This window comes from Bufo bufo, chromosome 2, assembly GCF_905171765.1.
Source record: "Bufo bufo chromosome 2, aBufBuf1.1, whole genome shotgun sequence".
Lineage (NCBI taxonomy): Eukaryota > Metazoa > Chordata > Amphibia > Anura > Bufonidae > Bufo > Bufo bufo.
In genome coordinates this window covers 417,706,778-417,729,310 of record NC_053390.1, presented here as the reverse complement: position 1 = coordinate 417,729,310, position 22,533 = coordinate 417,706,778, and the positions used below count along the sequence as shown (strand labels likewise).

At 45.3% G+C, this 22,533-nt stretch overlaps 1 protein-coding gene across 1 annotated transcript in view; it reads left to right on the top strand.

Annotated features, from left to right (window-relative positions):
- Positions 1-3,397: 3,397 nt before the first annotated feature.
- The window catches only part of LOC120991567 (INTS3 and NABP interacting protein), a 40,865-nt gene continuing 21,729 nt past the window's right edge, over positions 3,398-22,533 (top strand). The window contains exon 1 of the mRNA XM_040420351.1: positions 3,398-3,527. Within this exon, the coding sequence (XP_040276285.1) occupies positions 3,503-3,527 (25 nt within the window). The 5' untranslated portion in view covers positions 3,398-3,502. The remainder of the gene's footprint in view (positions 3,528-22,533) is intronic.

The window sequence follows — 22,533 nt, the reverse complement described above, 5'->3', positions numbered from 1 at the left end:
ACTGCAGAATCAGGGTAATAAATATTAAGTTTTGTTTGGCTGTTAACCCTTGCTTTGTTACCGGAAAAAATTGATTCAAATGGAAAATGTGGCAAAAATAGTTGTTTTGGCACCGTTTTTAATTTTTTATTTTGGACTGTGTTAATCTGGGGGGTTAGGTCATGGGGTATTTTTATAGAGGAGATTCTTACGGACGCGGCGATACCTAATATGTCTCTCTTTTTTACATTTATTTAGGTTTTACCCTATATTATCCTTTTATAAACAAAAAAATAACATTTTAGTATCTCCATAGTCTAAGAGTCAGTTTTTTAAAAGTTTTTAGCCGATTATCTTAGGTAGGGGCTCATTTTTTGCGGGATGAGGGGACGGTTTTATTGGCATTATTTTGGGGGCTATATGACTTTTTGATCGCTTGCTATTACACTTTTTGTTATGTAAGGTGACAAAAAAAATACTTTTTTTGCACCGTTTTTTATTTGACCGTGTTAATCTGGGGGTTTAGGTAATGGGGTATTTTTATAGAGGAGATTCTTACGGATGCGGCGATACCTAATATATATCTACTTTTTATATTTATTTTAGTTTTACTAAATATCATTTTTGTCTCATGTCTGAGAACCATAGTTTTTTTTTCGATAGTCAGTGGCTAAATTGGGGAAGGGGATTATAAATGCAGTACTCCATGGAAGTGTGGTACTCCCTGAAGCAACCAATAATGCAGAGGCCCGGATGATCGGGGGACGTATCACACTGAGTGGTGGTGTTCTTTCGTATTCCCCTCCTGTGACACACTCTGCACCTTTTTTGGGTCCGTCCCTTCTTTCCAGTATGGGGGACCACACCTGGAAAGTGTTGGCTAGGGACGATCAGGGCGCCTCCAGTTCCCGAGGTACGCCCACCTGCTCTTTCCCGGTCAGAAAAGATCAGGGCCTTGAGGACTGCCTCATAGAACTGAAGGAATCTCCCTGTGTTGACAGCGCTCTGGGACAGCACAAAAGAGTTGTACAAGGCAACCTGCACCAAGTAGACCGCAACTTTTTTTTGTACCATGCCCGGGTTTTGTGCATGGCGTTGTATGGCTTGATCAGAGAGATCAACTCCTCCGATTGTAGTCGACGATACAATCGGGCTCGGGGAACATTGCCGCAGTACCTCGCACAAGTACAGGCGTGATGCCGTTATTGTTAATTGTGGACAGTACAAGGACATCCCTCTTGTCCTTATATCTGACCAGCAGCAGGTTTCCAATGGTAAGGGAACGGGTCTCACTCCTGGGAATAGGTACCTGGAGGGGGTAGGTAGGGAGGCCGCGCTGATTTTTTCCGCACGCTCCCACAAGCGGACGTGGATCTGGCGGCGAGGGACTGGAACAAAGGGATACTAGTATAAAAGTTATCCACGTACAGGTGGTAACCCTTATCTAGCAGTGGGTGCATAAGGTCCCACACAAGTTTCCTGCTAACACCCAGAGTGGGGGGACATTCTGGGGGTTGAATACGGGAATCTCGCCCCTCGTACAAGCAGGGTGTATGCCTCCTCGGCCAAGAACGTCTGGCGGGCCATACGGGAGTGTGTGTAAATCTTTATTCAGTGTGCGTGTGTGTGGGGGCACGGTGTTCGCGAACTTTGTCCTACAGCTAAAAAAATAAAGAAAAAAAATAATAATAGAAAAGAAAGTTACAAATGCGCTGTGGGGTGAGCGATGTGCAAACAGTGTCGGCCAGTCAGCACATGCAAAAAAAAAAACTAAAATCTTTCTCCCCCCCAAAAAAGTGTGGGGGAAGAGCACCCCTGCAAGCTGCAGCACCCCTGGGGGTCTAGGGTCACACAGCTAAGTGCTGTGGACCCCAGACACCTGATTAAGGTGCTAAAAGTGCTTTAGAAATAAAAGCACTTTTTCCCCCCTATCTATCCCTGCCGAAATCGCCTATCCCTACAGACTACAGTGCCTTATGGTACAAAAAAAACACTTTACTGCGCAGCACAGCCGAAGCTCCGGCAATTCAAATTTGCCGCTCCGCCTCCCTGCCAGCCAATCAGATGCGATCCTGAGAGGTGGCGTGGTATAGGACCCCCCCCCTGGGCATTGTCCCACAGTGCCTGCTGATTGATTTCAGCAGGCACCGGGTTCCAATCACTGCCGGCCGAGCGGCGGTGATCGGAACTACACATGATGTACCGGTACGTCACATGTCCCTAACAGGTTAATAGCCTGCATTTACTGCATGCATCTCTCTCACACACACACCAGTGTGTGGTGCATGTGGGGCAGCGTGTGATGTATGAGAAGCATGTGGGGAAATGCGTGAGGTAAGAGGTGTGTGGTGCAGTGTATGAGGAGCAGCATGTGATGATCACACACTGCACCACATCGATAGATTACACACTGCTGTCACCTTGTTCGGCACATCCATCTTGATGTCTGGGATGTAGTCTTCAGCTCCACAAATGCCATATTTGCCGGGGTCCTTGGGAAGCGTGCCTGGCTCTTACTATAGCAACCCCGGGAGCTAGCCCCTCCTCCTTACAGCTCCCGCCAGCTTTATCTGCTGCAGGACACTAGCTCCGTATTTCAGGCACAGGTGGAAAAGTCTACGGCTTATTGGTACACCGTAAAAAAAATTATGAGTAAAATAGCCTTTACAGGCGTCTATGACGCTTGTACATGTGTTATTGCGACCTCTGGTCTGAAGTCATCCGAACATTCCCATATCATCAATACAGTGTAATATGCCAGTAATTACCCGATGAACAAAAAAAAACGTCAAACCGTGCTAATTACAGTCTGCCGCTGGCAAATAACTGGACAGCATGGAGACAAGCGATGGTGCAAAGATCGCTCCTCCCCATACTGCAGACAAGATCGCTGCATGTAATAGGAGCGGTCTCCTCAGCAAGCGATTCCTTCCTTATCGCCTGGAAAATCTGCCTATGTAATACACACACTACCAACAACATACAATCCCACACAGCTGCCCCCATCTCAGTGTACAATCCCACACAGCCCCCTTCACATACAACCCACAGGCAGACACCTACCTAGAACACAGACCCTCAGTCTCAGCATAAATGCAATATAGCCCCCCATACAACCAGATATCCCCTCCCTCAGCATCCACACAGCTATCTCCAATCTCAGTGTACAATCCCTCAAATCACATCCCCAGCAGCACGTGCAACGTATAAAATGACACGTGTGGTACACAGAGCGCCATTTTCCTAACCACAGCAGCCCCCCACATCTCAGTGTACAACCTCTCACAGTACACAATAAGTATATTAGTAGGGCTCCGCGCTGCTGACAGCCTTACACTCCGTGTGAAAAAGCGCGCGAGTCTCCTGTTTCCTATCCACGTGATCTAGGAGTGCCACGTGATGTTGTGACGTCAGCAGGTCCTTTCCGGGTATAGTATTTAGCCATTACCCTACGTGCCTCCTTGACGTCAGAAGGTCCTTGCCGTTCATGGGAGCTTTACCCTTCTACTAGCGGTTGAGCAAGATGGCGGCACCGCCTCCGGCTACAGGTAAAATGCGCCGATATGAGGGCCTTGCTCTCGGTTTAGGGATAACTGCCTACAATGAAGGCGCTCCATAGCAGCCTGCGTCTGTGCTGTGGCTCCTCCTAGTGCGGTGTACAGTCTGGTTTGCCTCGTAGTGCGGGGGCGGGTCAAAGGGGACTTTGTAGTAGTGGAGCTTTTCTCTCATTTCAATGAGTGCAATGGCCTCTTGCAGCTTCCCCTGCCTAGAACAGCTGATACATGGCGGGGGCAATCCATGGCAATTGGAATTTGTCATTTATTGCTACCCTGCTTAATCCACTTAGTGCCCCCACACAGTAGTTATGCCCTCCGTATTGCCCTCACAGAGTAGATTGTCTGCTTAAAGGGGTTGGCCATCTTGCTCTTTTTATTTGGTATATCGCTAGGAAATGCCGCCAATGTCAGGTAGGTGCGGATTCCACCTCTAGAATGGGGCCCCCAAAGTGAACAAGGACACCTTGTGTAAGCCTGGCCACCATCCATTCCCGTCTGTGGAGCTTGGCTATTTCATGAACTCCCACAACTTAAACGGGTGCTCTCCTTCGCTTTGAGGGCCTCATTCTAGAGATAGGTGTGGGACCCGCACCTGTCAGACATTTGTGGCATACCCTAGCGATACGTCACCAAAGTGCGAGATGGCATTTACCGTTAATAAAAATAAATGGCAGGTCTGACGTCGCCGTGCCTGATTAGCTGCGCACAAGAGCAGATGGTCATCAGTCCCTGGCCAGTGAAGTCACCACTCGGGGAAGAGCACTTGCAGCGTGAATGGTGGAGCTGATGGTTCCCTACTTGCACGCAACTGTTTGTGTCTTCAGGGAATACATACAGTTTTTATCGCGCGTGTGCAATGTGTTTTGCACGTGCGTGATAAAAAACCGACTGTGGTATCCAGACCCAAACTTCTTCACAGAAGTTCAGGTTTGGGTTCGGTGTTGTGTAGATGTTATTATTTTCCCTTATAACATGGTTATAAGAGAAAATAATAGCATTCTGAAAACAGAATGCTTAGTAGGTGATCAATTGAGGGTTAAAAAAAAAATAAAAAAAAATTAACTCACCTTCTCCTCTTGTTCGCGTAGTTCCCGGTATCTTCTTTACTTCTTTAAAGATGAGCTATGGGCTAAAGGACCTTTGGTGACGTCAGATCACATGCTCCAATCACATGGTACATTACCACGGTTGGAGTTAATTTTTTCAATTTTTTTTTTTTAACTCTCAATTGATCACCTACTAAGCATTCTGTTTTCAGAATGCTATTATTTTCCCTTTATAACCATGTTATAAGGGAAAATAATATAGTGAATAGACTGTCACCTAGCAACCATGCGTGAAAATCGCACCGCATCCGCACTTGCTTGCGGATGCTTGCGATTTTCACGCAACCCCATTCACTTCTATGGGGCCTGCGTTGCGTGAAAAACGCAGAATATAGAGCATGCTGCGATTTTCACGCAACGCATAAGTGATGAGTGAAAATTACCGCTCATCTGAACAGCCCCATTGAAATGAATGGGTCGGGATTCAGTGCGGGTGCAATACGTTCACCTACCGCATTGCACCCGCGTGGAATACTCGCCCGTGTGAACGCAGCCTAAAGTGGGACTGCTACCAAAATCCAGGACTGTCCTGCTGGATCCAGACCAGCTGGAAAAAATATTCCTAATTCTTTCGGATGACATAAAAAGCGGATCTGTGGTATTTCCATCAGAACAATGCACAGGGTTATAAACTGCTGCTGCTTCCTGGATTGTGTTATAAAGTATAACACCTATGGGGGAGCTTTATCAGGACTGGCATGCACTTATGATGGTGTCGATATCCCCTGTACTCCTGGGGGATGCAGGCCTTGTCATAAACTAGGGACATCCTCTGGGGATCTATGTGCCTAAACTGACATCTACTGCTTCTTCATTTACACCAGAAAACTCCTGTAAAAGAAGAGAATTGTGGCAGGTCTGTTAGGCTTCGTTCACATCACCGTTCAGCCTTTCCGTTCTCCGGAGCAGGAGAACGGAAAGGACGGAAAAGGCACATAACTGACGCCAAACGGAGCCCTCAGGACCCCATAGACTATAATGGGGTCCGTTATGTTTCCTCTCAGAAGATTATTTTTAAGCAGAGACAAAAGTTGTGCATGCAGGACTTTTTTTTTCTGGCATTTTGCCAACAACTTCTCTATAGGGGGTGTGGGGTTTCTCTCTGGTAGACAGGATTAGCGGACACAGTATAGAGGCAACAACAAGTTCTTTGGATCAAACAGTTCAGTGTTTTATTCACACTTTAGGCAAGTGACAAAACAAGCAGTCATAATCAAGCAAAAAGTCACCTTGCGGTGTTGGTGGTAATTCACACCATGCAGCAATTCTACCTCAGAGTCCTTTAGCATAGCAGCACCAACCTGTTTTCACGCCAAACAGGTAGCACGCCTTCATCCCGGCACAAGGCTCCAAGATCCCAACACAGAGAGACCTGGCTTCTGAGCCCAGCTGCCTATTTAAGGACTGCCAGGTGCTGCCAAAACCCAGACCGCCACTTAAAATCCGGTCCTGTTTTTGACCCCATCTGGCTGTAAATCAGCCTAGCAGCACATGCTGGGAGGAAAATACCTATTTTCCCAGACCAAACCTCTCACTGTGTCACAGGTGGAAAAAAAATGCCATGAAGAAAACATTTGTGGTAGGACACACTCGGACACATATTTATTTTGCACCAGAATGTTGTGTATGCTGCATTTTAACCTCCTGCCGTCTCGCTAACGCCGAAAGGCGTGATTGCGGCGGCTCTCCCAGGTCACACTAACGCCGATCATCTCGCGTGAGCCGAGATTTCCTGTGAACGCGCGCACACAGGAGCGGAAGGTAAACGAGTTTATCTACAGCCTGCCAGCGGCGATCATTCGCTGGCAGGCTGTAGATGCGATTATTTTTTTTAACCCCAAAAAGGTATATTAGACGCTGTTTTGTTAACAGCGTCTAATATACCTGCTACCTGGTCCTCTGGTGGTCCCTTTTGCTTGGATCGACCACCAGAGGACACAGGCAGCTCTGTAAGTAGCACCACACTACACTACACCCCCCCCCCCCCCCGTCACTTATTAACCCCTGATCACCCCATATAGACTCCCTGATCACATAGACTCCCTGATCACCCCCCTGTCATTGATCACCCCCCTGTAAGGCTCCATTCAGACGTCCGTATGTGTTTTGCTTATCCGCGGATCCGCAAAACACGGACACCGGCAATGTGCTTTCCGCATTTTGCGGATCCGCACATTGCCAGAACTATATAGCAAATGCCTTTTCTTGTCCGCAATTGCGGACAAGAATAGGACATGTTCTATAGGCTCTACAAAAAACGCAGTGTTCGCCCAATCAGGCCTGATCTTGTGTGCACACTTGCGTTCAGTCCGCCCCACCGCAGTGACAGAAATTATTTTTTGCTGATCACGGCAAAAACACAGTAAAATCGCTGCGGCGCTATAAAGATCACTTTTGAGGGGCATGGCGCGTTCATAGAAGATTTTTTTTTTTGGCACAAGTTAGCGGAAATTTTTTCTTTTTTCTTACAAAGTCTCATATTCCACTAACTTGTGACAAAAAATACAATCTCACATGAACTCACCATACCCCTCACGGAATCCAAATGCGTAAACATATTTTTTAGACCTTTATATTCCAGACTTCTTCTCACGCTTTAGGGCCCCTAAAATGCCAGGGCAGTATAAATACCCCACATGTGACCCCATTTTGGAAAGAAGACACCCCAAGGTAATTCGTGAGGGGCATGGCGAGTTCATGTAAAATTGTATTTTTTGTCACAAGTTAGTGGAATATGAGACTTTGTAAGAGAAAAAAATAATAATAATTATTTTCCGCTAACTTGTGTCAAAAAAATATTCTAGGAACTCGCCATGCCCCTCACGGAATACCTTGGGGTGTCTTCTTTCCAAAATGGGGTCACTTGTGGGGTATTTATACTACCCTGGCATTTTAGGGGCCCTAAAGCGTGAGAAGAAGTCTGGAATCCAAATGTCTAAAAATGCCCTCCTAAAAGGTACTCATTGGAATTTGGGCCCCTTTGCGCACCTAGGCTGCAAAAAAGTGTCGGGTGAGTATTCCGCGCGGATGCGATGCGTGAGTTGAACGCATTGCACCCGCACTGAATACCGACCCATTCATTTCTATGGGGCTGTGCACATGAGCGGTGATTTTCACGCATCACTTGTGCATTGCGTGCAAATCGCAGCATGCTCTATATTCTGCGTTTTTCACACAACGCAGGCCCCATAGAAGTGAATGGGGTTGCATGAAAATCGCAAGCATCCGCAAGCAAGTGCGGATGCGGTGCGATTTTCACACACGGTTGCTAGGAGACGATCGGGATGGAGACCCGATCATTATTATTTTCCCTTATAACATGGTTATAAGGGAAAATAATAGCATTCTGAATACAGAATGCATAGTAAAATAGTGCTAGAGGGGTTAAAAATAAAAAATTTAACTTACCTTAGTCCACTTGATCGCGATGCCCGGCATCTCCTTCTGTCTCCTTTACTGAACAGGACCTGTGGTGAGCATTCATTACAGGTCAAGGACCTGTGGTGACGTCACTCCGGTCATCACATGATCCATCACATGATCTTTTACCATGGTGATGGATCATGTGATGACCGGAGTGACGTCACCACAGGTCCTTGACCTGTAATGAATGCTCACCACAGGTCCTGTTCAGTAAAGGAGACAGAAGGAGATGCCGGGCATCGCGATCAAGTGGACTAAGGTGAGTTAAATTATTTTTTATTTTATTTTTAACCCCTCTAGCGCTATTTTACTATGCATTCTGTATTCAGAATGTATTATTTCCCCTTATAACATGGTTATAAGGGAAAATAATAGCAATCTACAGAACACCTAACCCAAGCCCGAACTTCTGTGAAGAAGTTCGGGTTTGGGTACCAAACATTCGCGATTTTTCTCACGCGAGTGCTAAACACATTACATTGTTTTGCACTCGCGCGGAAAAATCGCGGGTGTTCCCATAACGCACCCGCACATTTGTGTGAAAGAGGCCTTAGGATTTCACAGGGCATTTTTTACGCATTTGGATTCCAAATTACTTCTCATGCTTTAGGTCCCCTAAAATGCCAGGGCAGTATAAATACCCCACATGTGACCCCATTTTGTAAAGAAGACACCCCAAGGTATTTCATGAGGTATTTCATGAGGGGCATGGCGAGTTCATGTAAAATTGTATTTTTTGTCACAAGTTAGTGGAATATGAGACTTTGTAAGAAAAAAAGAAAAAAGAAAAAAATCGTTTACCGCTAACTTGTGCAAAAAAAAAAAAAAAATTCGAGGAACTCGCCATGCCTCTCACGGAATACCTTGGGGTGTCTTCTTTCCAAAATGGGGTCACTTGTGGGGTATTTATACTGCCCTGGCATTTTAGGGGACCTAAAGCGTGCAAAGTAATTTGGAATCCAAATGCGTAAAAAAATGCCCTGTGAAATCCTAAAGGTGCTCTTTAGAATTTGGGCCCCTTTGCGCACCTAGGCTGCAAAAAAAAGTGACACACATGTGGTATCGCCGTACTCAGGAGAAGTTGGGCAATGTGTTTTGGGGCGTCTTTTTACATATACCCATGCTGGGTGAGAGAAATATTTCTGTAAAATGACAACTTTGTATAAAAAATAAATGGGAAAAGTTGACTGTTACAGAGATATATTTCTCTCACCCAGCATGGGTATATGTAAAAATACACCCCAAAACACATTGCCCTACTTCTCCTGAGTACGGCGATACCACGTGTGTGACACTTTTTTGCAGCCTAGGTGCGTAAAGGGGCCGAAAGTCCCACGAGTACCTTTAGGCTTTACAGGGTTGCTCACAATTTAGCCCCCCCCCCCCCCCAAATTCCAGAACAGTAAACACACCCCACAAATGACCCCATTATAGGGGTATAGTGAGTCCGTGGGAGATTAAATTTTTTTTTTTTACCAGAAGTTAGCAGAAATGGAAACTTTATTTTTATTTATTTTTCCTCAAAGTGTCATTTTCCGCTAACTTGTGAAAAAAAAATTAAATCATACATGAACTCACCATGCCCCTCCGCGATTACTTTGGGGTGTCTTCTTTCTAAAATGGGGTCATTTGGGGGGTATTTATACTATCCTGGCATTCTAGCACCTCAAGAAACATGACTCAGAAAGTCAGAGCTGCTTCAAAATTCACATTTTAGTACCATAGTTTGTAAACGCTATAACTTTTGCGCAAACCAATAAATATACACTTATTGGATCTTTTTTAATCAAAGACCTGTAGCACAATAAATTCTGACACAAACTTGTATAGAAATGTAATTATATTTGAACAATTTAACCAGAGAAAGTTAAAAATACACTTTTTTTTTTGAGAAAATTGCGGCCTATTTTGATTAATATCGGAAAAACTAAAAATGTCAGCAGCAATCAAATACCACCAAAAGAAAGCTGTATTTGTGAGAAGAAAAGGAGGTAAAATTCATTTGGGTGCCAAGTTGCATGACCGAGCAATAAACCGTTAAATTTGTGGAGTGCCGATTTGTAAAAAAGGGCCTGGTCACTAGGGGGGTATAAACCTGTGGTCCTTAAGTGGTTAAAATTGCTCCAGATTTATTATTTGGGTTGTTAAATGTGTCTAAGGGCTCATGCACACGGCCTTTGCCTGGCCATGCCCGTATTGCGGTCCCAAATATGCGGACACCGGCTGTGAGCAACCCGCATCACTGATGTGGATTCATTCACTTGAATGTGTCCACAATCCGGAAGGTCCGGTGCAGAACGGAGGCATAGAACTTCATGGAAGCACTACGGAGTGCTTCTGTATAGTGTTGAGCGAACTTGTGTTTCGGCATCTAAAGTTCGGGTTATCGAAGAATCGCGTTATGGATTCTAAATTCTGTTATAGTCCGTGGTAGCGGAATCCATAACTCGATCCTTCGATAACCCGAACTTTAGACACCGAACTTAAAACACAAGTTTGTTCAACACTGCTTCTGTTATGTTTCTATCCGTGCCTCCGCACCGCAAAAAAGTAGTACATGCGTTATATTTTTTTTTACTGTGCAAATGGGCCACAAATCCATTCAAGTTGAATGCGTCTGGATCCGTCTGCGGATTCCGCACGGATGTTGCCTGTGCATTGGGGATTGCAAATTTCCGTCCCCAATGCACGGAACAGCCGTGCAACGGCCGTGTGCATGAGCCCTAAATCTGTGATGTTTTATAAGTGGTGAAGGGAAGATGTGACATACTGGTAGTATGCCACAAAAACCCTACTTGTGACACAATGCGACATAGGGCTTTATACTATCAGAAAGTTACACCAATTGGAGCTGGTGTAGTACTCGTCTAAGACTGCACCAAAACAAGGCGCACCATAGCGCTAGGCAAAAATCTGGTGCAAAAGTTATCTAAAAAAAAAAAAATAGCATGTCGTAAATGAAAGGAAATTGTGGTGAATGCACGTCATATATTTGGTGTAGCAAACATGTCCTGCACACTCAACTGTGTGCAAAACACACCAGAAAGAAAATGCTGCGAAAAACCCCAAAACTCTTGCACTTTCACATTCAGTTGATTTATTATTATTTTTTTTTTTTACAGGTTAGGCTACTTTTACACTGCCGTTTTGGCTTTCAGTTTGTGAGATCCATCATGGGCTCTCAAAAGCGTTCCAAAACAGATCAATGCATTCTGAATGGAAAAGGATCCGCTCAGAATGCATCAGTTTGCTTCCGATCAGTCTCCACTCCGCTCTGGAGGCGGACCCCAAAACACTGCTTGCAGCGTTTTGCTGTCCGCCTGGCGAAGCGGAGCCAAACGGATCCGTCCTGGCACACAATGTAAGTCAATGGGGACGGATCCGTTTTCTATGACACAATCTGGCACAATAGAAAACGGATCTGTTCTCCATTGACTTTCAATGGTGTTCAAGACTGATCCGTTTTGGCTCTGTTACAGGTAATACAAACAGATCCGTTCAAGATGGATGCATGCAGTTGTATTATTGTAACAGAAGCGGTTTTTGCAGATCCATGACGGATCCGAAAAAAAACGCTAATGTGAAAGTAGCATAAGAAAACGCCAGGGCCAAATTCATGTGTGTAAGGACCCATAGGAATAGATTCACACACAGGTTTTCAGTGATGTTTTTGCACTTGTGTTTTATTTTTATTTTTTTGCTGAAAAAAACACCAGCTCCAGATAATAGCTGAAGTTCTACAGTGGGATCGGCAATCCTCTGCACGCCATCTGCTGTGAAACGATAACTCCCAGCATACACACTTATGCCTTAGGCCTCTTGCACACGACCGTATGCGCTCCGAGATGTACGGTCCGCGAGCGGGCCATATGTCTTGGAGCAGCATTGACCATGCGCACGGGAGTACACAGCATCATAGATTACAATGATGCTGTGCACGTCGGGCCGTCCCCGGGGCTATTGTCTCGCACTGATGAGATCATATGAGTGCAGGACAATAGCCCTGTGGGGGGCCGACGTGCACAGCATCACTGTATTCTATGATGCTGTGTACTCCCGTGCACATGGTCAATGCTGCTCCAAGACATATGGCCCGATCGCGGACCGTACATCTCAGAGCGCATACGGTTGTGGGCAAGAGGCCTTATTCACATGTCAGTGTTTTGGTCCGTGATTTCCATCAGTGACTGTGAGCCTCCACAGTTTGCCCCTTGCACTGTCGTTAGATTTGTCTAATTTTTGATGAGACGTGGCAGTACTTGCAGTTGGGGTAAACACTAGTTTTTCGCTAACATTTACGCCTGTAAATGCTGCTGTTAGTATATTCCCGTCACGTTTTCTAAGCACAGCATGTTAAAGCAATAAATAAAATCACAAGTATGGTAATAACTGGGCTCAAACAATCTGCTCAAACAGGTCTCGCTCCTCTCTGCAAACACCACCTAAATGAACAACCATAAACCAAGTAGGAAAGTCTTTGCAATGGTAATAATAAGCAGCAGTGCAGTTAGTGTCAAAGCACTCGCTTTACTCCAAGGGGAGTGATCTTCTCACCATCCATGCAGGCACTGTCCCTTTACTAGCCTCCTCGTAGCATGCTCTTCGATGTTCCTTCCTGTAGACTTTTATAGATGACCAGAATGTTGCTGTAGATGGCCACACCGCAGCCCCATCAGACTTTCAGGTCACTTTTTACTAGCTGGAGCTGCTGGTTTTGCATCAGGAATATGGAGACACAACGAAACAGAGCCTTATACAGAATCATGTAAGGTAAAACCTGCTGTGTTTATTCAAAATACAAGGTGTTATAAAATGGTAAAAACCATCTCAAAATGGAGCTTGTAACTAGGGATCGACCGATATTGATTTTTTAGGGCCGATACCGATACCGATAATTTGTGAACTTTCAGGCCGATAGCCGATAATTTATACCGATATTCTGGGAATTTTCATTTTTGAGAAAAACAAAAAATTCCTACACAAATCTGCTGAAAATTAATATGTTTATTGTTAATGTGTATTTTTTTTTTTTTTTATAAATCTTTTTCATTTATACTTAATATTTTTGTGTTTTTTTTTTTTTTTACTAACTTTTAACCCCCTTAGGGACTAGAACCCTTGTCCTATTCCCCCTGATAGATCTCTATCAGGGTGAATAGGATCTCACACTGTCCCTGCTGCTCTGTGCATAGTGCACACAGCAGCATGGAGCTGAACATGGCAGCCAGGGCTTCAATAGCGTCCTGGCTGCCATGGCAACCGATCGGAGCCCCAGGCTTACACAGCTGGGGCTCCGATCGGAGGAGCAGGGGAGAGGGGATCCTGTGGCCACTGCCACCAATGATTAATACTGGGTGGGGGGGGGGGGGGGCGCACTGCGCCACCAATGTTTTTACTATTGGCCGGGATTTGGACGGGGGTGGGGGCCGCACTGCGCCACCAATGAAGATAAGTCTATCGATCATTCATATACAGGAGGCGGGAGCTGGCTGCAGAATCACATAGCCGGCTCCCGACCTCTATCAGCGGTAGCTGCGATCCGCGGCACCTGAGGAGTTAACTACCGCGGACCGCAGCTATTGCTCATAGAGGTCGGGAGCCGGCTATGTGATTCTGCAGCCTGCTCCCGCCTCCTGTATATGAATGAATGAGAGGCTTATCTTCATTGGTGGCGCAGCGGCCACAGCCCCTCCCCTCCTCTTATGTTCTATCCCCTCATTGGCGGCAGCGGCAGCAGCAGCACAGGGGGAGGAGACACTGCTTCCTTCTCCCCTGTGCTGCGGAGGGAACACAGAGAGCGCTGTCAGCAGCGCGTTCTGTGTTCCCCATACGTTATCGGTATATCGGCAAAATAGATGCCGATACCGATAACGTTCAAAATCCTCAATATCGGATAATCGGTCGATCCCTACTTGTAACGACCATACTAGTCTCAACTTCCAAGGCTTCTTGAAAGGCGAAACTGTTTGGGTCGTTACAAGCTCCATTTTGACAGCCCCTTTAAATGGATTCTCCGGTAATAATAACATTTTGCCAAGTGCCAGCAGTCTGCCCCAATAAGCTAAGGATTCACACTTACCTGCTCCGCGCCACTCCAATCCTTCATGCTACCTCCGGTGTCTCCATGTTTGGGTCCCTGGAGTGTTTACATCCGACACAGCATGGGTACAGTCACATGCTCAGCTGCAGCCAATGATTGGCTTTGGCCTCTTTCACACGGCCGTTTTTTTTTCCCGTTTACTGGCCGTTTTTTGCGGTCCGTATACGGTCCGTATACGGAGCCATTGATTTCAATGGGTCCGCAAAAAAAACGGAATGTACTCCGTATGCATTCCGTTTTTCCGTTCCGTTTTAACATAGAACATGTCCTATATTTGGCCGCAAATCACGTTCCGTGGCTCCATTAAAGTCTATAGGTCCGCAAAAAAACTGAATGCATACGGAAGTGCATCCGTATGTCTTCCGTATCCGTTCCGTTTTTTGCGGATCCATCTATTGAAAATGTTATGCCCAGCCCAATTTTTTCGATGAAATAACTGTATACTGTATTTGCCATACGGAAAAACGGAACAGAAAAACGAAACGGAAACACAACGGAAACAAAAAACGGAACAACGGATCCGTTTAAAACGGATCGCAAAACACTGAAAAAGTCATACGGTCGTGTGCAATAGGCCTTTAGCTGTGATGTAGCCACAGGGGTCACGTCTTCAGTGGAGAATGTGACCATGGCCATGCTGCACCAGGTGTGGTGGACACCGGAGGCAACACTGCAGCTGCTCGGAGCAGGCAAGTGTGAATCATTACCTTTTTGGGGCAGGCTGCCGGCACTTTTTGTAAAATGTACTGGAGAACCCCTTTAGGTGAGTATTGTTGCGTTTTTTTTTTTTTTATATATATATATATATATATATATATATATATATACACATACATATATATATATATATATTTTTTTTTAAACAATTTAGGCGGCTGGACAATCCCTTTTTTAAATCCATTGAGACAACATATCACCTATCCATAGGTAAGTGTCTGATTGGCAAAGGTGTGACCACTGGGGTCCCTGCCATTTGAATTTGGCAGCAGGCACAAATGGGTGTCCAGTGCTCCATTCAGCTCTATGGGACTACTGGGGATCGCGTACAAGTGTTCAGCTATCTCCAGCAGCGGAGCTGAACATACTGGAGTGCTGTCCCCATCATTTGCGGCCCCATTGAAGTGAATGGGTCCGCATCCGAGCAGCCACAATTGTGGCTCCGATGTGGACCAAAACAACTGTCGTGTGAATGAGGCTGTAAACAGGATGATCACAATGCTGGAATCCTGTATGCTTGCTACTGCTCCATTTATAGAGTCCCCGTCACCAGTTCCAACTTTTAAATCCAAGTACCTCTCCACTGAGTAAACCAATGCTGTTTTATTTCACTTTTGGGGCCAGTAGTTCCATTGCCGGTTAGCCAAAGTGCCGTCCCCTGTACTATGTGGGAAGTGACTCTGTCCAGACAAGGATGTACTCTGTGTTTAAGGCCTCATGCACCCGACCGTATGTATTTTGTGGTCCGCAAAAAATACGTTTGTGTTCATTCCGTATTTTGCGGCACGGAACAGCTGGCCCCTAATAGAACAGTCCTATCCTTGTCCGTAATGCTGACAATAATAGGACATGTTCTATTTTTCTGTGAAACGGAATGCACACGGAGTAACTTCCATGGTTCCGCAAAATACTTTTGTGTGCATGAGCCCTACGGCATAGCTTGGGTCAGACTTTTAGCTGTAAACATAAATTTTTATGTGGATTCCGTTTTTATTTTTTACACAAAATAGTTTTGTTGCAGTACTGCATGATGGCCCCAATCTGTGTAGACTGCTTCAGTGAAAGGGTTAATGGTAAAATCATAGGCTTCTGCTGGTTTTACGTTGATGAGTACACCCGCTGTCATTTGTGACGTGTGTCGTATGTGCAGAGTTGTATTCAGCCCTGCATAAGAATATTGTGAAAACAGCCAAAAGGTCAATAATATGAGTCAGATGTTCGCGCCATGTCAGTGTAATGTCATTAAGATACTTCTGTGTCTACTTCCATCATGTTGTGTAGCACTTAGCTGTAAATACGCTGTTAAGAGTGCACTTGCATCTAGTTTCCATTAGTGCTCAGTGTTAGCAGCACTGGCTATATATAATTCAGGTAGCCTAAGGTCTCTTTCACACGAGCGGATGCCGTGTGGGTAATCTGCTGCATGAAAGAGTGCCAAGCCCCGTTCCGGATAGCAGAGACACGGAGCATTAACATGATTGATAATACTCTGTGCCTCTCTGATCTTTTTACTACAAAATCACAGTGAGATAAAGTTGTCACCGTGATTTTTTTAATAGTAAAAAGATCACATAGAGGCACGGAGTATTATCAATCATGTTAATGTCTCTGCAGTCCGGAACGGGGCTTGGCTCTCTTTCTCACAGTGGGTTCCACGCACTGGATCCACTCGTGTGAAAGAGCCCTAAGGGATGATAGTATGTGACATTTCATGTGTTTGCTTCAGGTCAGGTTTGCTGTAAATAAGGATTTGGGGGTAGATTTATCAAAACTGGCTTAGTTGCCCATAGCAACCAGATTCCACCTTTCATTTTTCAGAGCTCCTTTGGAAAATGGAAGGTGGAATCTGGTTGGTTGCTATGGGCAACTAAAGTAAAGGAAGCGCTCCTTCCTGGCAATCACCTGCTAGTCAGTGGAGGGGATGGCTGCATGTAAATCTCCTCCACAGTATGGGGAGGAGCGATGGCGAATCCCATCACCTGTCCCCATACAGACTAGTTGTTTACTGGCAGCACAGCGTTATCATACAACGCGATCTGTTGCCGCCAGCAAACGACGATTTAGGTGCCTGCACAAACTAGCCTGTTACCTGACAAACGGGCATTTTGCTCGTTCATTAGGTAGTTGGCAGTACGTTTTGATTGAAGCTAAACCACGAGCAGATTCCCTATGGTGTCCATGCAGTAACCACACCAAAAATAGACATGTAAAAGGTCTTCAGCCATAATGCGAGGTGGTTTTTCGGCGCAGAGCAGAATCCACACGGAACACTGACACACAAATCTGTTGCGTTAATTTACCTTAAGGTGTGGATTTGTATGCAGAAAATCAGCATAAAATGCACATGAATGAAAAACTATTTATCATGGTTTTGGTGAGTTCTTTTGTGCGGTTTTTGGTGTGGATTTTCTGTTTAACAATTGGATTGAAGTCTATGGAAACCACTATATACAGTAGGTGCAGAATCGCACAAACAATTTTAAAATTCACATAACAGGTCAATATCAGCACATAATAAATATGGCAAGTGTGCGTAAGATTTGTTAAATCTCATTCACTTTGCTAGTGCTGTACTATGCTGTGTGGTGTGTGTGTGTGTGTGTGTGTGTGTGTGTGTGTGTGTGTGTTTTTTTTTTTTTTTTTTTTTTCATGAAAATCTATAATGTGTCCAGGTAGCCTAAAGATATGTCCATGCGTAGTTTAAGTGCTGCAGATTTTCCACAGCGTTTACAGTCTCAGTCCCCATGCTGCAGAAAGGATCCGCTATGAAATCACAACTTGACGTATACATTTCAAATCTGCAGCCTATCAATTTATATTGCGAATGTCATCCTTAGGAATACAAAGATGAAATCTGCGACAAATCGGCAGCATTTCTGCCCCAAAATCCACACTATTCTGTGTGGACTCAGACATACCCATATTCAGCTGTGGGACAGCACCTACATTGGCCATTAGTCACTATCACCTGCAATCCGCAGCCACCAGTATGAAGTTTCTGACATACAATGCATTCAGGATGACCCTTTCCCTTTTTTCATATCTTATGTTGCGGCCTTGTGCTGAAACTGAAAAAAAATTCAAAATTTTTCCCTATCAATCTGCACTTTATTATAATGAGAAAGCGAAAACCAAAGGTTTGAAAATGAAAAACTAAAATCTTCCACTGACATTAGGGATCGAACATGTGAACTTTCAGGCCGATAGCCGATAACTTTTATACCAATAGATATTCCCTATTCACCCTAATAGAGCTCTATTAAGGTGAATAGGACTTCACACTCTCCCTGCTGCCCTGTGCATAGTACCATGGCAGCCAGGGCTTCAGTAGCGTCCTGGCTGCCATGGTAACCGACCGGAGGACCGGAGCCCCAGGATTACACTGCCGGGGTTCTGATCAGAACTGGTACAGCCGGCACCTGTCTCCTGTAGTTTGTATTAAAATTGTCATTGGTGGCACAGTAGGCACTATGCTGGCTGCTTGACTCTGGGGAGGACACTTAGGAGGCTACTGCCGTTCGCTGAGCACACTAGCTGAGATGGTGCAGCGGTAAACCCTCCTCTGTCCCTCCTTCTGCTTTAATATTAGCCAGACATTCAGTGGTGCGGGCAAATTCAGAGCCCGCTCATTGTATTGGGCTCTGCGGCAGCCGCGTCATAGGAGGGAGGGATTCCCTCCCTCCCTCCCTCATTCTTCACTGAACATGGCAGCGTGCGCCAAGCGCCATGTTTTCTCATAATGCGTCCAGCGCTGGACGCATTATCGGCAAGGTTCGATGCCGATAACTTTGAAAATCATGAATATCGGCCGATAATATCAGTAAATCCGATAATCGGTTGATCCCTAACGGACATAAGTATTCATACAGTTTAGGGCTCATACATGAATGTGTGCCAGCTGTGCCCGTATTGCAGCCTGCAAACAACGGGTCCACAATACACAGGCACCGGCCGTGTGCACACTGTATCACGGATGTGGACCCATTCACTTGAATGGGTCTGCAGTACGGAAGATACAGAGTGGAAGGCCATGGAAGCACTGCTTCCGGGCATTTTTGTCCATGCCTCTGCACTGCAACAACATAGAACATGCTCTAATTTTTTTTGCTGTGTGGATGAATCGCAGACCTATTCAAGTTGAATGGATCTGCATCCGTCAGCTCTGGCCACACGGACTTTGCCCGTGCATTGGTGACTGCAATTTGCGTTCCCCAATGCACTTCATGGCTGGCAGACATCGTGTGTATGAGCCCTTACTCTGTATTTAATTGAAGCACCTTTTGACAGCAATTACAGCCTCCTTATTTGGTATGATGCAACAAGGTTTCCACACCTGGATTTGGGGATTTTCTGGTATTCTCTGCAGATCCTCTCAAAGCTCTGTCAGCCTGGATAGGCACGGTTGATAGACAGCCATTTTAAGGTCTCTCCAGAGATATTCGATTGGCTGGACTAGTCAAGGACATTCATAGAGTTGTCCCTAAGCCACTCCTGTGTTGTCTTGGCTGTGTGCTTAGGGTTTTTGTCTTGTTGAAGGTAAACCTTTGGCCCAGTCTGAGGTCCAGAGAACACTGGATCAAGTTTTTATTAATAATATCTCTGTACTTTGCTCCATTCAGCTCTTCCTCAACCTTGACCAGTCTCCCTGTCCCAGCTGCTGAAAAACAACCACACAGTGTGATGCTGCCACCACCATGCCTTATTGTAGGGATGGTATTGGGAAGGTGATGAGCAGTGCCTGGTTTTCCCCCCGGATGTGACACTTAGACTTGAGTCCGAAAAGGTCTATGTTGGTTTTATCAGTCCAGAGAATCTTGTTTCTCATATTCTGACAGTTTTACTGAGGACAGGCCTCTTTCTGGCCAGTGTGCCATAAAGCCCAGATTGATGTAATGCTGCAGTGATGCTTGCCCTTCCAGAAGTTTCTCCCATCTGCATACAGGATCTTTGGAGCTCAGCCATTGGGTTCTTGGTTACCTCGCTTACCAAGGTACTTCTTCCCCGATTACTTAGTTTGGTAGGACAGCCAGCTCTAGGAAGAGTCCCGACGTCTTCTATTTATGAATTATGGAGGCCACTGTGCTCTTCGGAACTTTCAGTGCCACAGAAAAGTTATTGTACCCTTCTCCAGATTTGCGCCTCCACACAATCCTGGGCCCTACAGGCAGTTCTTTCCTCTTCATGGCTTGGTTTTTGCTGAGATATGCATGGTCAGCTGTTAGACCGTATATAGACAGGGGTGTCTCTTTCCAAATCCTGTCCAGTCAACTGAATTTACCACAGGAGGAATCCAATCAAAGTGCAGTCTCAAGGAAGATCAAGAGAAATCAGAGCGAAATTTCAAGTATCATAGCAAGGGGTATTGAGTTCAGATTGGTAGACGAAAATAGATTTTTTTTATTTTAGCACATAACAAAATGTGGAAGGGTCTGAAAACTTTCCAAATGCATTGTTACATAGTAACTTGGTTAATATGGTTGAAAAAAGATATATAAGTCCATCACGTTCATCCAAGGGTTAGGTGGGGATGTGAATCCAAGAAGGAAGATTTCTACACATTTTCATAAGCACTAGACGGAATGCACACGGCAGTGTTCCACGGCCGTGAGCGTTCTGTGGTATCCCGGCCTGGATTCCTGTTGAGAGCAGGATCATACGAGTGTATTACTGTAGTGCAGCGGCGGCATGAAACGCACAGCGTCATGGCAACCAATGACGCCGTGCGCTCCTGCTGTCAGCAGGAATCCAGGCCGGGATACCACGGACCGCTCACGGCCGTGGAACACGGCCGTGTGCATTCGGCCTTAGGCTCCATTCACACATTTCGTTCCGCATTTTGTTTAACGGAATAGCGGACCCATTCATTCTTATGGGGCAGCACAATGTGCTGCCTGGACACGGAATTGCGGATCCGCACTTCTGTTCCGCCAAAAAATAGAACATGTCCTATTCTTGTCCGCAATTGCGGACAAGAGCAGGCATAGTCTATTAGAGCCGGCAATGTGCGGTCCGCAAAATGCGGAACGCACATTGCCGTTTTGTGGATCCGCAAAACATGTTGCGGACGTGTGAATGGAGCCTTAATGTCATTTACTTTTAAGAATTCCTCTAAACCAGGCATGTCCAAACTGCGGCCCTCCAGCTGTTGCAAAACTACAACTCCCAGCATGCCTGTATAGCTTACAGCTATTAGGGCATGCTGGGAGTTGTAGTTTTGCAACAGCTGGAGTGCCGCAGTTTGGACATGCCTGCTCTAAACCTTTATAGTTGCATTGTATAGGACATGTTTGTACTTGAAACAGCTGATTGCAGATGTTTAAAGGGAGTCTGTCTCCAGTGTGGCCTGTTTTTCACCATTTGCATCACACTGTAGCATTTCTTATGTAATTTCCGAATATACCATTTATATCGTCATCCCTCTTTTTTAGCCCTGAAAAATTGTTTTTTGGTAAATATGCAAATGAAGAAAAAAGAACCCATGGGACTTTACTTCTCTCCAAAGGATCCGAGCTGCGCCCATTACATTGCAGAGTTACCTCTATGTTCATCAGGAACCAATGATTAACATTGTAGCCATTTACATCCGCATATTATCATATCGTGCAGGATGTTCTGTATCTTTTTTCCGTGATTTGTTTAACTTGTCTTGAAGGAGTGGCACCTTCATTTGTGAATACGCTCCTATCTTGGGAGTAGTATTCATGTGCACTTTTGCCCCACCTATCTAATAGGCGACCTTGATTAACCCCTTCCCGACACATGACGTACTATTACGTCCTGGAAGACACTGCTTTCCCACATTTTGACGTAATAGTACCTCATGGTGATCGGGCGGGCACCGGAGCGGTGCGCGCATGATCACTGCAGGGGCCCAGCAGTCCCTGGTAGCCAGGCCCCTGCTGTAATCCGCCGGCATCGACTTTTAACACCTATGCGGCTGTCCGCGCTAACCGTGACATAGAAGGGGTTAGGGTGCGGGGACTCGATGTGTCAGAAGGCAGCCCGAGGACCTGCTTTCTACGGGTGCCGAGGAGATCCAGTCTCCTAGGCAACCTGTTAGTGTACTATTCACTGTAGTACACAACAGGCAATGCATTACAATACAGATGTATTGTAATACATTGCAGATGGGATCAGACCCCCAAAAGTGAACATCAGAAATAAAGTAAAGTAAAAAAAAGTGTTTAAATAAAGTAATAAAATGAATAAAGTAAAAAAAGAAAAAAAATGCCCCTTTCACCTTATTTTATAAAAAAAAACACACATTAGGTATCGTCGCGTCCGTAATGACCGGCTCCATAAATATATCACATGATCCACCCTGTCCGATAAACACAGTTAAAAAAAAAAAAACTGTCACCTTACATCACAAAAATTGCAACAGCAAGTGATCAAAAAGGCGTATGCCCCCCCAAAATAGTACCAATCAAACCGTCGCCTCATCCCACAAAAAAATTAGTCCTTACCTAAGACAATTGGTAAAAATAAATAAAAAAGCTCTGGCTCTCAGACTATGGATACACTAAAATATCATTATTTCATGACATATTAGGTATTGCCACGTCCATAACGATCTGCTCTCTAAAAGTCACATGACCTAATCCCTCAGGTAAACGCTGTAAAAATAAATAAAAACTGCGCCAATTTTTTT